The following is a 16,275-nucleotide window of genomic DNA, read 5'->3' as shown; positions in this document are numbered from 1 at the left end:
CAGAGCTGTTGGTATGTCTTACCAACAAGTTTACAATATTGTAAACAAATCAGACAAGACAGGGAACGTCTCAAAAGCAAAACCGGGACGTAAAACCACCCTTGACAACTTTGACAAGGGAGTACTTAGACGGGCGGTCTACATGCTTTAGGAGAAGAAGAATATATATATTCTAAAAAAGCTACACCAGTGACTTCGTTAAATATTTGGCCAAAGTTCACAACTAGATTAAACTGACCGAATTACATCCATATTTTTGCAATGAAATATACTGTTGACATGCAAAACATTTATTAAAAAGTTGCACATTTCTACAATCAATCGATAAGATAACACAAGTGATAGGATTATTTCCAATGTACAGTTATTCGTATGTTTGTTTCACAAAAAACACACATACACAAATGATCCCTTACATAACCAATACGTATACTATACGTACACATATTAAACATTTTGAAGAAGATATCTATTGAGATGACCCCTCGCCCGAGCGTGTGCTTAGGTGTCAATTTCACCTGTCGATACCGTGCATGCTGATGACGTAACACAGGCAGTTAATGTTTGTATCAAATAACGTCCCACTACCCGTTATTTTTCTAAGTTTTTGGTATTTCCATCAGTAAAAACACGTTTTAGGGCATGTCTCAAAATTTATTCCCTCGGTCTACATTAGGTAGATGTTTCTTAAAGTGATATTTGTTATTTAAGTAACTGTAATACCTCTGAATTTTAAATATAAGTCAAAAAGCATTTTTCTAGCATTACCGACAGTTCTTTAATAACACTGCTATGAATATAAATACTCAACACTGTTTCATTTAAAAAATATATATAATAAACACTAATGTCTGTATAATTTACATTTGTGAAAGCGATAGCAGTTTCACCAAAAATGAAATAAACACTAAATTTTGTATATTTTACATTTGTGAAAGCAATAGCAGTTTTACAAAAATGTAATAAACACTAATTTCTGTATATTTTACATTTGTGAAAGCGATAGCAGTTTCACAAAAATGTAATAAACAATAATTTCTGTATATTTTACATGAAAGCGATAGCAGTTTCACACAAAAAATGTAATAAACAATAATTTCTGTATATTTTACATTTGTGAAATCGATAGCAGTTTGACAAAACAATATAATATACAATAATTTAATATGTATATTTCACATTTGTGAAAGCGATAGGAGACAGAGGGCCTTATATTGTGGGCAACTGAAAGACCTTTGGCCTCACTGCATAGGAAGTACCCACTAAGCTGTACAACACTGTTATCGATACGAGCTCGATGGGGTCTGTCGGTACAGACTTATACTTTGACATCAGATATGTGAAATAATAATTCTCATTTTTATTCCTGTAATTTTAAATGACAGGATTGAAATATCATTGTACAGATATGTACCTTTTTCTATAAATTCAATATATTGAACAAGTAACAGTAAATAATAATATTACTCACAGTGTGCTCCCATTGTAGCCACGTCCGATGTTATCAGCTGCCTGTTATCTGGGTGGAGCTTATCAATGTCCTCTTGTGTCTCGCACTTGGCTTGATGATAGTTGACGTCTATTGTGCATCACTACAGGACGGTTGTATTCTGATGACCTACATAACATCTCGATGTCGACAACAATGTGGATGAGGACTACATATAACTTGTTTTCAGTCAGTGAATGAGTAAGTGAATAAGGTTTTACGCCGCCATTACCAATATTCCAGCAGTATCACAGCGGGGACACCACAAATAGGATTTACACATTGTACCCAACTATGGAATCGAACCCGGGTCTTCGGCGTGACGAGCGAACGCTTTAACCACTAGGCTACCTCACCGCCCCTTGCTTTTCCCACATTGCATTTTATAACGAATCAGTGGTTGTTAAAATCAAACTTGGGTCACATTTCTGAACCGTGTAACACGTGTTATATTTAGAATTATACTTTCTAGGTAAAGTTCAGATCGGGTGGTCAGGCTCGCTCACACGTGTCATCGGTTCCCAATTGCGCAGATCGATGGTCATAGACTACACTAGATTAGTTGCAGACCGACAAACAAAGCGGGAATATTGCTGAGTAGGGTGTTTAACAATAAACAAAATCAAATCTGCATAATTGTCTCCATTAGGTAGAAGTTTTCGCTAAAGGAGATCATGCAGATCCGTGTATTGCACACGATAAGACACTGTCAGAGTACAATGTAAGCTGTTAATCGCCAGCACACAAAGTCATCGATTTGACAGATGCAACCAACACAGTTTTCAAAACAATGTAGGCGACAAAATGTCGTATTGTCCACCATTGAAACAAACGTAAAGGCAGTAGGAAATACATGCTATGACCGGATTTGCGTACGATTCCCGATGTTTGCTTAGGTGGTCACTATGTCATATGTAGCCATGTTGAAACATACACACATCGTATATTACCGTATGTACAAGCACCTATTTCATGTATGCTAAGACCGGATTTCCAGACATTTCCAAGCCTGAAGTCAAAAGCTGATGCGTCAGTACACGCCTGATCATGGAGTATTTCAAACACATTTCTTTCAGTTGTAATATGTGTTGACATTTCCGAATCTTCTGGTTTGGTAATACATCCGGATATTTCCTTTGGAAGGCAAACATTTTAATAATTCAAATGTGTTCATGTCACAGTTTATGCCTTTGAAATTAATGTATCATGTCGGATATCAAGGGCATGTGTTTTAACTAAACAACAACTACTAAAACAATATCATAACAGAATTTTCGACTGTGGGTTCACGTTGTTTCATTTTCAACGATGAAGCCTTTAACATCAAAACTTATGTTACCTCACATAGCTTCTACCGCTGAGGGTCTGGCTAAGCAAGACAGTTATGCAAGCAGACACGTTTCCATTAAGTCGCCATCACCTCCTATCAACCACTTCTGGGGCGGTGGGGTAGCCTAGTGGTTTGCTCTGCACGCCGAAGGCCAGGTATCATTCCACATGGGTACAATGTGTCAAGCCACTTCTGGTGTCCACCGCCGTGATGTTGCTGGAATATTGCTTAATGCGGCGTAAAACTAATCTCACTCATTCACTCGTTAGGCAAAGGTGAGAGGGAGAAAATTTCCAGACTGATTTTGAGCCTTTCAGCGTTTGCTTACATGTTGCCATTCCTATTGGGTTTGATAGTTTCAAGGCTATGCAACATACCATCAATCTCTTTCGGTTTACTGCAGGATTTTAATCGGCGACAAGATTAGAATATGTGAGATGCTAAGCATCCGTGCATTATACAGTGCAGCAGAGGTTTTTAGGATATTTTCGGTTATTTTATCCGTTCATGCGTACTTGTTTAATAAGTTAAATGAGTTTTGCTTTTTTCAAATGTTGTTTTAATCCAATCCTCAGTTTATCTCGAAGTCTGGAGACGTCTCCCCTCCTTCCCTTCTTGCACTGTACCGTGTGTATGGTGTTGGCAAACCAATAAACATCACAGTTTCAACGCATGTATCTTGAGAGGAAGGGACATGTCATCATATTGCAAGCAAATAGTTAATAGTACTAAGTTTATGTTCATTAACATGGGATTTCTCATTTTGTACATTTTTAACAAGAGATGCTGACTTGCAATGGCATATTGTTAGTAGACTGCCCACATGTATACAAGGTGTGAAACACATTTCTGGTGACACTCGCCGTGATGTTGCTGGAATAGTGCTAGAAGCGGCGTATAACCAAACTCACTCACTCACTCACCACTGTTACTAGACTGGTGGACCAGGATACGCTCACCATTCCGCGTACAGCTGGTATCATTGTTTTCACTGTTTGATGATGATTCGCACGTGACCACAATGTTCGGGATTGTTCAATCGACTCCTGTGAGTATGGGAAAGGTTTTAATGTTACCTCTTATCAAATCTTGAAACTGAACATGATTCAAGGCCACGGCTCGTGTGTGTTGTAATGAGAATATTATGTTAAATGAAAAATAATACCCACCTTTCTGAATATATAAACTAAAGATAAGATATACAGCAGAAAACTTCCGCGGAGATCTACGAAGACCACGTCAAACCCAGGCCTGTAATTCGATCGGTGACCAATGAAATCTGAGAAATAGGAATATCGGTAGGCGCTGTTGCCTGACTGGCAATGTCTGTCAGATTGAATCATAGATTTCTGAAGCATCCGTCTCTCTGTAATTAAGATTGTGTGTTGAGCAAGTATGGTTTACTCTTCAAGTGTCCGGGGCGGTTGGCTAGCCTAGGGCTTACCTGAGGGTAAAGCCTCGAAGCTGACATATTATTCGCCTGTCATTAACTAGCATAAATAATAATAATCTTAAAAATAAGTTAGGCATTTTTATAGCATCTTAATCCAGAAAACTGCTCAAAGCCGCTTAGTTGTACGCTCTCTTGAACATGAGGGTTTTCAGTTCAGATCTGAAACTTGTGATGTTGGTATTGTCACCTAAGTAGGCTGGAAGTTTGTTTCACCAACACAACTCCTGCTTCCCGTGTGTGTTATTATTGTCATTCCCGCATGGTACAAATGGGGCGGTATTGTAGCCTAGTGGTTGAAGCGTTCGCTCGTCACGCCGGACACCCGGGTTCGATTCCCCACGTGGGTAGTATGTGTGAAGTCCATTTGTAGTAGCGGACGAGGTTCCAGTTGGAAGAATAACGCAGAACAGCTACTGGGTTGTGAGCCGACAGCAATCTCTTTTTGTGTAAACAAAGTTTACTAATCAGTTTCCAGCTCTGTAAATATTATATCAAAATACTATTAAAATATCTGATAAATTAATTACACCAGCCATATCACATAACATCTATGAATTATACATGAATAATATACAAAAGGGAACAGTGGATACAGTTAAACTGAAAAGATTAACTCGTGCAGATTACAATGTATGCTTAGGAAGCCGACACATTACTGTCTCCACAAATTGTCAAGATATATAGTCAATATATACAATATGTACACCTGACTTACCACTGTGTGGCAATGAGCTGGCAGCTTATTAAGTCGTCAGTGTCCAATCGGGATATTCTACAAATGTTACACAATTGTAACCAGGAAATATGGCAATAAAAATATACGACATAAGTATCATGGATTAAAAGAGAAATTATATTACCTTCAAAACTGGTAGAATATCTGAACATTTAAATATACTTATATACTAATTATGAACTACTAGTCAATAACACACACTCAATGGCAAGTTAATTTGTTGCTTCAACAGAGAAGTATATCTTATCAATGCATTAACTTAATGCATTTAATTCATATACAACTATACAGACATATTTATAAATACATAAATATGAAAGCAAAACACAAACTGACCTTATATATACATAAATAGATGTGAGGTCCACAGCCACTCGGTCCACAAAAAGCCAAACTATTTGCTCAGCATAACATGTGTAAGACCTCTGATTTGTAAGAGTAGTATCTGACAACTGCTTGATGAAATAAAGTTGACCTGTAGGCAAGGAGACTTACATAATAAGGATATGGGACAAGGCAGACAATGCAATGCGCTTGTCATTAGAGTGACAGTGGCTATGGTGAAGTTAAGAGTTATGTTATTGCTGGGTAAATCTAGTGTTACTTTCTGTATACTGTGTAAGTGTTATAGCTTGTTCAGGCACTTAATGGCCCAAAACATATTTCTAAAATATTTACAAAACAAATATAAAATCATCTCGGCCACACATTTATGGTTTCTTCCGACATGATATTGCTGGAAGTTTATAACTTTCACTCACGCTTCAAGCGCCTACTTCTACATCGTGTTAACAAGAACTGACACGTTTCATATTGTATAACGCTATGGCGCTTTGTTAACATGAGCTGTGCGTTTCGTAAACTGTATGTCTAATATTTTTGATAGAACTGATATTTGTAATAGAAAATATACCCTATGTGTTTCAAATGATACTGGAGATGAATACTACTACTTGTTTCATTGTAATTATTTCAACGATCTGGGAAAGTCACTACTTCCAACACTGTACATAAAGAGACCATCTGTATTTAAAACGATGAGTTTATTTCAAAGTAAAAACGTCTCTGATTTGATTAAACTGTCAACTTTTTGTCTCTCTATATTAAGCAATTTTAAATAGTTTTATGTCGTAATTACTTACTTTATGTATTGACCTCAGTAAACCCTCACCATACTATGTAGCCTTGAGAGAAATAAAGCTCAGCTAACATCAATCTTGGGGCGGTGGGGTAGCCTAGTGGTTAAAGCGTTGGCTCGTCACGCCGAGCACCCGGGGTCGATTCCCCACATGGGTACGTTGTGTGAAGCCCATATCTGGTATTCCCGCCGTGATGTTGCTGGGATATTGCTAAAAGCGGCGTAAAACCAAACTCAGTCAGTCAGTCAGTAACGTCAATCCTTTTCACACAGAAGTAATAAAAGTTCCTTGTGTTGTTTTCTGACACTTTTAAGTGGACATTTGGAGGACAAGACAAAATACATGTTGTTTTGCAGTTGCCTATTTGAATCTTGTATGGTATATTTCCCACGCTTAACATTGTATATATACTCATAGAAACGAATAAGTAAACACATAAGAGTACAAGTGTTCCTTTATTTATTTCCAGAATTTCACTCACAGTGCAATACGTACCTAGTGAAGAAACCTTGAAAAATAAAGGAACACTTGTACTTCCATGTGTTCCCTTATTCCGTTCCATGAGTATATGATGACAGATGCCATCGACAGGATAGGATAAGGCTTTTTGCAGACACTTCATATAGATACCATTGAATAGTAATGAGTAATTCATGAACATATGAGATTTCTTATGTTTATGGAAAGGATGCTGTCGCTTGTATTTTGTAGTATGTGAGACCACGTTTTGACTCATTGTTGAATAAACTTCTTTCACTGAGTTTAGACTATTGGCAAATTGCATTTCTGGTGTCCCCCGCCGTGATGTTGCTGGAATATTGCTAAAAGCGGCGTAAAAACCAAACTCAGTCAGCTATTGGCAAATTGTGAAATCCAATTAATATACATTCATAAAAGGTATCTGATGCACCCGTAAAAGGTCGATTCATGTCTCAGATTGTTGAATCAGGTTGACGTAACCGCATGTGTGAAGTTAGTGAGTTGAGTGAGTAAAGTTTTACGCCGCTTTTAGCAATATTCCACCAATATCACGGCGGGGATACCAGATATGGGCTTCACACATTGTACCCATGTGGGGAATCGAACCTAGATCTTCGGCGTGACGAGCGAACGCCTTAACCAAGAGGCTACCCCACCGCCCCGCGAATGTGTAAAGAAACAGGGTTGGTGAAGTGAGTGAGCCACGTTTAGCAATACTGAAACAAAGGAGGGAGACACCAGGAATGGGCTTCACACATAGGAGTTTCCACACATGTAGGAATCCAGCCCCGATAACCACAAGGCTGTCCTGATCCAGCCAAATATTGTTTGGTTGGTTTGCTGTTTCACACATTTCAATTCTAAAGTGCGTAAAGTAAAGGTAAAGTATTACTCACCCAACCTTAGCTAAATAATGTGTCAGATTTCAACTCACAGAACGAGTGCATTACGCCGTCATATCACGGGTCACGCGTATGAATACATTTCATTTGTGATTGTCAACATCAGTCGATCTAATTTAATTTGTTTTCAATAAACAAGGGGTATGGAAAAGGCACCAAATTACTTCAACCAACATATTTTTATAAAAATGCTATTGCACGCAACCGAGCAAAGAACAGTTGAATATCGCGACTTCGAGATGTTTTGTGAATGACAGCCGCCAGTTTGTTTTCATCACGTTACTTTGGTCATGTGAAAGAGTGCAAATAGTTCCGCCAGCACGCGATGTTATTACATAATGTGTAATAACATAGTAGAATGATTAAACAGTGATATCTTCAACGGATGAGTAATACATATACATATATACACACATGTGAAGTAATTAAGAAGGATCTAAACCCTTTTGGCCTCAACACGTGACCATACCCTAGCGTCTTGTGATGGACATTGGTGCTTCAAACAACACTATTGATAATATATACTCTTAAAAAAAAGAAACTTGACAGAGGACAAATTTGAATTTTAGGAAAATATTTGACACAAACCAATCCATGATGAATCCCAGCATGTGGGAGAATGGTTGGCGACGACAAAACCTTTGAAAAAAGAAGCGTTTAACAAAAACGTAACGTTACACTCACGTCTGTAGTCAATCGCTAAAACGTACCCTGCATGAAATGCACGAGCATCATGAACTTATGTATCACCTTGAGCTGAAGCCCATGACTGTAGGTTTTAAAAAACCACATCAATGGTACAACAAATGCATTGCTTTAGGCCACTATGGACGACAACTGAATGAAAAGACTGACAGAAGCTCAGCGACAAAACGCCATCGTCCGTTTCCAAGGACAGACATTGCAGCATCATGTGGCAAGGCACTTCAGCGTGTCCAGACAGACCATCTCAATCATATGGACACGATACAAAATGACAGACCCAGGTCAGGTCGACCTCTACTGCTCCGAATCTCCGACCAGACAGTGTGCAATTGCTATGGAAAGTCAGACTTTTTGCCAGAAGACCAGTTCAACGTCACGTCGTTCCCTACATCAACGTGACCTTTGGAGCATGAGAATGCTCGACCTCACGTTGCACGTGTTTGACAGGTCTTCCTCCAGCAAAACAATGTTCAGTTGTTACCTTGGCCTTCTCGATCACCGGATTTGTCCCCCATTGAACATCTATGGGATAATCTTGAGCGACTCTTTACGCCAGCGTAATCTGCCACCTCAGACACTACAAGAACTGCACACAGCACTTCAGCAAGTGTATCAAAACATTCCTCAAGACAGCATTCGGCATCTCCTTTCTTCTATGGGTCACCGCTGCCAAGCTGTTATCGATACTCATAGTGGTCACGCCCGATACTGACGTTTTACTCTGACCAAGTGGCTTTAATAGCCCTCTGTGGTTTTACCAAACCCCTTCTGGATAATTATGTTTTGGAAATTTGTAAAGTGATGATTTTACTGTAACTGAGCAATGATGTCATGTTTGAATTTGCTATATGCACTCAGTAAGTAAACCCCAAAATAGCATGTCGGGTGGTCGGGCTAGCCCAATTGCGCAGATCGATGCTCATGCTGCTGATCACTGGATTGTCTGGTCCAGACTCGATTATTTACAGACCACCGCCATATAGCTGGAATATTGCTGAGTGCGGCGTAAAACTAAACTCACTCACTCACTCACTCTTCCATGGAAGTAGGTTCCATGTTTATAACACTGCAGAACAGTGAAAGGTCGCCATGAACTAGTTGCATTTGGGATTTCCATTTCCCAAGTAAAAGTAACACTCTGCACGTTTTCTCTTATGCTGATGGTATGGAGTATAGGTTTGTGAGTGAGTGAGTGAATGTTGTTGTTTTTTACGCTTTTAGCAATATTGCAGCAATATCACGGCGGGGGTACACTAGAAATGGGCTCTACACAGTGTACCTAATTGTGGAATCGAACCGGGATATTCGGCATCACGAGCGAACGGTTTAACCACTAGGCTACCCCACCGTCCCTGTAAGTGTGTTAAACGCAATAATTGTGTAATATGGATTAAGTACTGCATTGACGAAAACAAAGAATGACTTTAAGAATTGGCTTCCTTTTCTGAAAAATGGTTTGGTTAAGGTATAACGTTGTCAAGTTATGCTCCCAAGGGAAAGACTTTAGGAATATAACTGCTCTACGTTAAAACACAATTGTCACTTCGATGCTGTGACACAATCGGGAGTCACATGGAAGATCCAAACAAACAAAATATTAAACATTTTATGACTGTTTCCATGAATAAATATTGAACGAAACTATACATTTGCAAAGTAAGAATAATAATTAAATGGTCAGTTTCTGTTCTCCTTGTAACTAGAAGAGTGACTGAATATTATTTTGTGACGTACCCTGTTATGAGTCCGGAGTCTCCACGAAAGACAGGTACTACTCCGTCGGGATATCAACTTATTAGTACAAAACGTTCCCCAAAGTACATTGGCTGTTGCGACCCGTGAAGATCCGGGCTAGAATAGGTCTTCAGCAACCCATGCTTGCCACAAAAGGCGACTATGCTTCTCGTAAGAGGCGACTAACGGGATCGGGTAGTCAGGCTCGCTGACTTGGTTGACACATGTCATTGGTTCCCAATTGCGCAGATCGGTGCTCATGCTGTTGATCACTGGATTGTCTGGTGCAGACTCGATTATTTACAGACCGCCGCCATATAGCTGGAATATTGCTGAGTGCGGCGTAAAACTAAACTCACTCACTCACTCATTGGCTGTTGCAGCGTATCTTATCATCGTTTCTGTTTTTCTGAAGGTACATGTGCCTGTACTCCAGTTTAATATGTGATTTTAAACACCATAAGAAATTTGTCATCTGCAATGTACAAACGACCCGCATTATCAAGTCCTACAGCTGTGGGCGTGTTCACTTTGCCTTTCGCAACATCAGATGCTACAGCACTGGAAACCTCTTCGTCGACCATGATGACGTTACTATCAACGTTGTCGACAACAAAGACGTGACCAGATGCGTCACAGGCAACAGCGACTGCCGACTTCAAACTATCAGCCGTTGACGGCTTCGTGGTCAAGAGCTCACCGTCTTTGCTGATTATCATAACACACTTGAAGACTGAATCCGTTACAGCTAGACTTTTCGATGCTGTGGCACATATCGACGACGGAGCTTTGAACATGCAGGCGTAATATTTCGACAAGTCTTTCATAAACTGACCATCCATATTCAGAATGTCCACTGATGGATGGTCTTCGCAACAGACTGCAAAGGTCCCGTCTGCAAGGGATGCTATTCCACAATATTTCCTTTTGGTTTTTACAGTTTTTCTCACATGCATATCGTCAAGAACGCGCATAAACACAATTTTCTTCTCCTCCGGGACAGTCACTGCCACTTCAAAGTCAGATATTTTGGTCACACCCCACGGCCCGTGCTTCATGTCCAACTTGTGCTTCCTCTGGGGTAAGTTTCCCCCTTCCCCACACAGAGCCTTCACCCGTCTGTTTGCGAAGTCTGTCATGATGACGACATACACCTCACCCCCAAGGACGGCGATGTCTTTAATATTACAGGCACGAGGATCGTCGTCGAAAACAACCAACACCTTGTTGACAAGTTTAGAATTAGGCGCATTGTCCTCCACAAAGCGAACAGTACAAATCTGGAGCCTGGTAACGCAGTCAATGACGTCTTCATCATGGCTCTTGGCTTCAATGAACGGGACTTTCGGCAATGGCTGTAAATCATTTAGACGTAGTTCTTGTATGAATTTCTCAGCGTCACAGTTACCGCCGCCATCATTTCTCTGTAAGTCATTGACAAGATCTTGAAAAATCTCCTCACGCTTTTCTATTTCCTGTCGTTCAGATGCAATAAAGGAATCAAGACTCTCCATCTCGCGCTGTGTCCGTCTTTCGATATGTGATACGAGGCTTTGCTCTTTTAAATCCAACAACTCTCTGGTTTTCGCAAAGGTTTTACGTATGCCTGCCGTCACGTCATCCTTCGTTTTCACAAACGCTTCTCGCCTTTGGATTAACGTGTCTAAGTCTTGTTTGCGCCTGTCAAGCCGCTGTTGTAGAGTCGTGTACTCCTTGTACGTGTCTCCCGATCTCTCTCTGGCCATGCTGAACATGTCACTGAAACGACAAGTCATGGTGTACAATATATGCTATTATAATGATCCCAAGTAAATGCATTCAAACCCCGTTGTGTCGAACTAGTCTGGACAAAGGGAATGGTTCGACTTATCCGAATGTTCGACACATCCGTCAGCATAGAAATAATGATAAATATGAGGAAATTAGCAGGGACAGATTGATGAGTTCGACACAACCGAGAAGTTGTCTCTACCAAGTTCGAGACATTGGGGTTCGACTGTAATGATATCTAGTTTTGGTGATAGAAATGGCAAATTACACAAGTGTACAAATACACACAGTAACCTAAATTGGTAATGCTTATTAGGTGCATGCACACTTTCCCTCCCGATCTACCGGTAACTAAGTTAAAACATACCGACAAATACACCTGAAAATAGTTTTTGTGCCTTGATCGAAAGATATAAAATTTTAGTAAATGAAAGCATTTTTAGATCAGGAAAATAGATGTCCAAATATCATGTTATAGACCAGCAATTTTTACTAAATATGTTTGAATATTTTTCTTGGGCTACACACTGTTATACTGGATACTGCTACTGACAAATATATTCTACGTGTGGATCAAATTGACATTTCACCATCGAGGCCTTCCGTGGTGTTGCTATTTATATTGTGAAATAGTATGGCGAGTAACAAAGTTGTGGTTGTATGTATCTATTCTGTCAACTAGAGTTTATATCAAAGCGTTAACAGTTGAGTTAGAATTGTTGTCGGTTTATATAACAGTGAATTTAGTTCCATCTGCCGCTAACACATGATTCCATTGAAATGATTGTACAAATATTTATTGAAATATTCAGTAAAACAAACCTAAGTCCACTCTTTCGAACCTGACGTGGTTACTTACCTTTATTCCTCCTACAGTATCCTGTCACAACACATACCTCAACACCTCCTAGAGTCTCCTGTCACAACACTTATTTCAATACCTCCTACAGTATCCAGACACAACACTTACCTCAACATCTCCTACAGTATCCAGACACAACATTTACCCCAAATACCTCCTACAGTATCCTCTCACAACATTTACCTCAACACCTCCTACAGTATCCTGACAGAACACTTACCCCAATACCACCTACAGTGTGTGACACAACACTTACCTCGACACCTCCTACAGTATCCAGACACAACACTTACCTCAATACCTCCTACATTATCCTGTCACAACACTTACCTCAACACCTCCTACAGTATGTGACAAAAACACTTACCTCGACACCTCCTACAGTATCCTGTCACAACACTTACCTCAACACCTCCTACAGTATGTGACACAACACTTACCTCAACACGTCCTACAGTATGTGACACAATACTTACATCAACACCTCCTACAGTATGTGACACAATACTTACCTCAACACCTCCTACAGTATGTGACACAATACTTACCTCAACACCTCCTACAGTATGTCACACAATACTTACCTCAACACCTCCTACAGTATCCAGACACAACACTTACCTCAACACCCCCTACAGTATGTGACACAATACTTACCTCAACACCTCCTACAGTATGTGACACAATACTTACCTCGACACCTCCTACAGTATCCAGACACAACACTTACCTCAACACCTCCTACAGTATGTGACACAACACTTACCTCGACACCTCCCACAGTATCCAGACACAACACTTACCTCAACACCTTCTACAGTATGTGACACAACACTTACCCCAACACGTCCTACAGTATCCTGACACAACACTTACCCCAACACGCCCTTCAGTATGTGACACAACACTTACCTCGACACGTCCTACAGTATCCAGACAAAACACTTACCTCAACACCTCCTACAGTATGTGACAAAAACACTTACCTCGACACCTCCTACAGTATCCTGTCACAACACTTACCTCAACACCTCCTACAGTATGTGACACAACACTTACCTCAACACGTCCTACAGTATGTGACACAATACTTACCTCAACACCTCCTACAGTATGTGACACAACACTTACCTCAACACGTCCTACAGTATGTGACACAATACTTACATCAACACCTCCTACAGTATGTGACACAATACTTACCTCAACACCTCCTACAGTATGTGACACAATACTTACCTCAACACCTCCTACAGTATGTCACACAATACTTACCTCAACACCTCCTACAGTATCCAGACACAATACTTACCTCAACACGCCCTACAGTATGTGACACAACACTTACCTCAACACCTCCTACAGTATGTGACACAATACTTACCTCGACACCTCCTACAGTATCCAGACACAACACTTACCTCAACACCTCCTACAGTATGTGACACAACACACTTACCTCGACACCTCCCACAGTATCCAGACACAACACTTACCTCAACACCTTCTACAGTATGTGACACAACACTTACCCCAACACGTCCTACAGTATCCTGACACAACACTTACCCCAACACGCCCTTCAGTATGTGACACAACACTTACCTCGACACGTCCTACAGTATCCAGACAAAACACTTACCTCAACACCTCCTACAGTATGTGACAAAAACACTTACCTCGACACCTCCTACAGTATCCTGTCACAACACTTACCTCAACACCTCCTACAGTATGTGACACAACACTTACCTCAACACGTCCTACAGTATGTGACACAATACTTACCTCAACACCTCCTACAGTATGTGACAAAAACACTTACCTCGACACCTCCTACAGTATCCTGTCACAACACTTACCTCAACACCTCCTACAGTATGTGACACAACACTTACCTCAACACGTCCTACAGTATGTGACACAATACTTACCTCAACACCTCCTACAGTATGTGACACAATACTTACCTCAACACCTCCTACAGTATGTGACACAATACTTACCTCAACACCTCCTACAGTATGTGACACAATACTTACCTCAACACCTCCTACAGTATGTGACACAATACTTACCTCAACACCTCCTACAGTATGTGACACAATACTTACATCAACACCTCCTACAGTATGTGACACAATACTTACCTCAACACCTCCTACAGTATGTGACACAATACTTACATCAACACGCCCTACAGTATGTGACACAACACTTACCTCAACACCTCCTACAGTATGTGACACAATACTTACCTCAACACCTCCTACAGTATGTGACACAATACTTACCTCAACACGTCCTACAGTATGTGACACAATACTTACCTCAACACGTCCTACAGTATGTGACACAATACTTACCTCAACACCTCCTACAGTATGTGACACAATACTTACCTCGACACCTCCTACAGTATCCAGACACAACACTTACCTCAACACCTCCTACAGTATGTGACACAATACTTACCTCAACACCTCCTACAGTATGTGACACAATACTTACCTCAACACCTCCTACAGTATCCAGACACAACACTTACCTCAACACCTCCTACAGTATGTGACACAACGCTTACCCCAACACGCCCTACAGTATGTGACACAATACTTACCTCAACACGTCCTACAGTATGTGACACAATACTTACCTCGACACCTCCTACAGTATCCAGACACAACACTTACCTCAACACCTCCTACAGTATCCTGACACAACACTTACCACAACACCTCCTACAGTATGTGACACAACACTTACCTCAACACAATCTACAGTATCTGACACAACACTTACCTCAACACATCCAACAGTACAAAACTCAGTCGTTATCTCAGCTACAAAAGAGAGACGCCCTCCATTATTCACCACAAAGTATATCACAACAACCGTCATGTCACCTTGACATATCTGTATTTCACCGCCGCGCTCAGTCCCGGACACACATGCTGAGACTCGGCCCGGCCGTCTTATCTTCCGACAATGTCTGCCAACAAAACAGGGGATATCCACGCAACGCGACGCACACTGCTAGTATGATTCTTCTGCCTTTCAGACACTGACAGGAAAATCCTACACTAAACTTGATCAGCCAAAGCCAGTCACGCTATTCAAAAACACAAACCTACTGACACCGCGACAACGAGGATCATACGAACCTACTTACAACAAGTCATCAAAAGCCCCTTCCTGAACTGGTCGTACTTCCTTGACACAAAAATATGTGGTACACCTTACACAAACACGCGGTACCTGTCTATAACAGCGTGAAAGCCTCGCGTTGAGGTTACAAGGTGATGTGCGATACATTCATATCACGGCTAAACGTATCCTTTGATCGTTAAGGCGTTTTGCAAAGGGATAGACTAAATGTTGACTTTTGTTGAGTTTTGATTCAGCGTTGAATTGGAGATTGAACTAGATAGACAGTTCATTTCATATTTCCTCGTATTGATAACATCCGTGAAAAAGGACAAAAATATAATTGTTGTCAATGCTACAAGTTAAAGTCCGGTTGTCGTTAAACGGACGTGAAGAACGCCAGTCATTCTATATAAGGATACTGCATACAAAATGAGTATATCTAAGTGCAAACGTGTAAAACGAAATACGGCAAATTCTTCGAATTCCTTATAACTGCACTGGGTTTTGTTTTGTTTTGGGGTTGTT

The 16,275-nt window shown here is 40.5% G+C and overlaps 2 protein-coding genes and 1 long non-coding RNA gene across 10 annotated transcripts in view; all 3 read right to left on the bottom strand.

The window, feature by feature from the left end:
- Window positions 1-1,515, bottom strand: part of LOC124283769 (integumentary mucin C.1-like) — a 35,014-nt gene extending 33,499 nt beyond the window's left edge. For all 4 annotated transcript variants that reach the window (XM_046719789.1, XM_046719790.1, XM_046719791.1 and 1 more), the window contains exon 1: window positions 1,472-1,515. In XM_046719789.1, coding sequence (XP_046575745.1) covers window positions 1,472-1,484 — 13 coding nt within the window. In that variant the 5' untranslated portion in view covers window positions 1,485-1,515. The remainder of the gene's footprint in view (window positions 1-1,471) is intronic.
- An 8,738-nt stretch (window positions 1,516-10,253) lies between these two features.
- LOC124283766 lies at window positions 10,254-15,749 on the bottom strand. 4 transcript variants are annotated; one of them, XM_046719786.1, is made up of 2 exons: window positions 15,403-15,749; window positions 10,254-11,726 (listed from the first exon to the last, which is right to left on the bottom strand). In XM_046719786.1, exon 2 carries the CDS (start codon window positions 11,720-11,722, stop codon window positions 10,406-10,408), a length of 1,317 nt encoding a protein of 438 aa, XP_046575742.1. In that variant the 5' UTR covers window positions 11,723-11,726; window positions 15,403-15,749; the 3' UTR covers window positions 10,254-10,405. The 4 variants fall into 4 exon arrangements, with proteins under 4 accessions (XP_046575742.1, XP_046575741.1, XP_046575744.1 ...); XM_046719785.1 differs by having other exon boundaries at window positions 15,507-15,749; XM_046719788.1 differs by having other exon boundaries at window positions 15,513-15,749.
- On the bottom strand, window positions 11,739-14,540 carry LOC124283768. Of its 2 annotated transcripts, XR_006900397.1 has the most exons (4): window positions 14,434-14,540; window positions 14,141-14,250; window positions 13,993-14,029; window positions 11,739-13,631 (listed from the first exon to the last, which is right to left on the bottom strand). It is a non-coding gene; the product is annotated as an uncharacterized LOC124283768 (long non-coding RNA). The 2 variants fall into 2 exon arrangements; XR_006900396.1 differs by lacking the exon at window positions 14,434-14,540 and having other exon boundaries at window positions 14,141-14,395.
- Window positions 15,750-16,275: the final 526 nt, after the last annotated feature.

The sequence above is a fragment of the Haliotis rubra genome, unplaced genomic scaffold (genome assembly GCF_003918875.1).
Source record: "Haliotis rubra isolate DU_JTF1 unplaced genomic scaffold, ASM391887v1 Scf320, whole genome shotgun sequence".
Lineage (NCBI taxonomy): Eukaryota > Metazoa > Mollusca > Gastropoda > Lepetellida > Haliotidae > Haliotis > Haliotis rubra.
The sequence above is the reverse complement of the archived record's forward strand: the minus strand, read 5'-3'. Positions and strand labels throughout refer to the sequence as shown.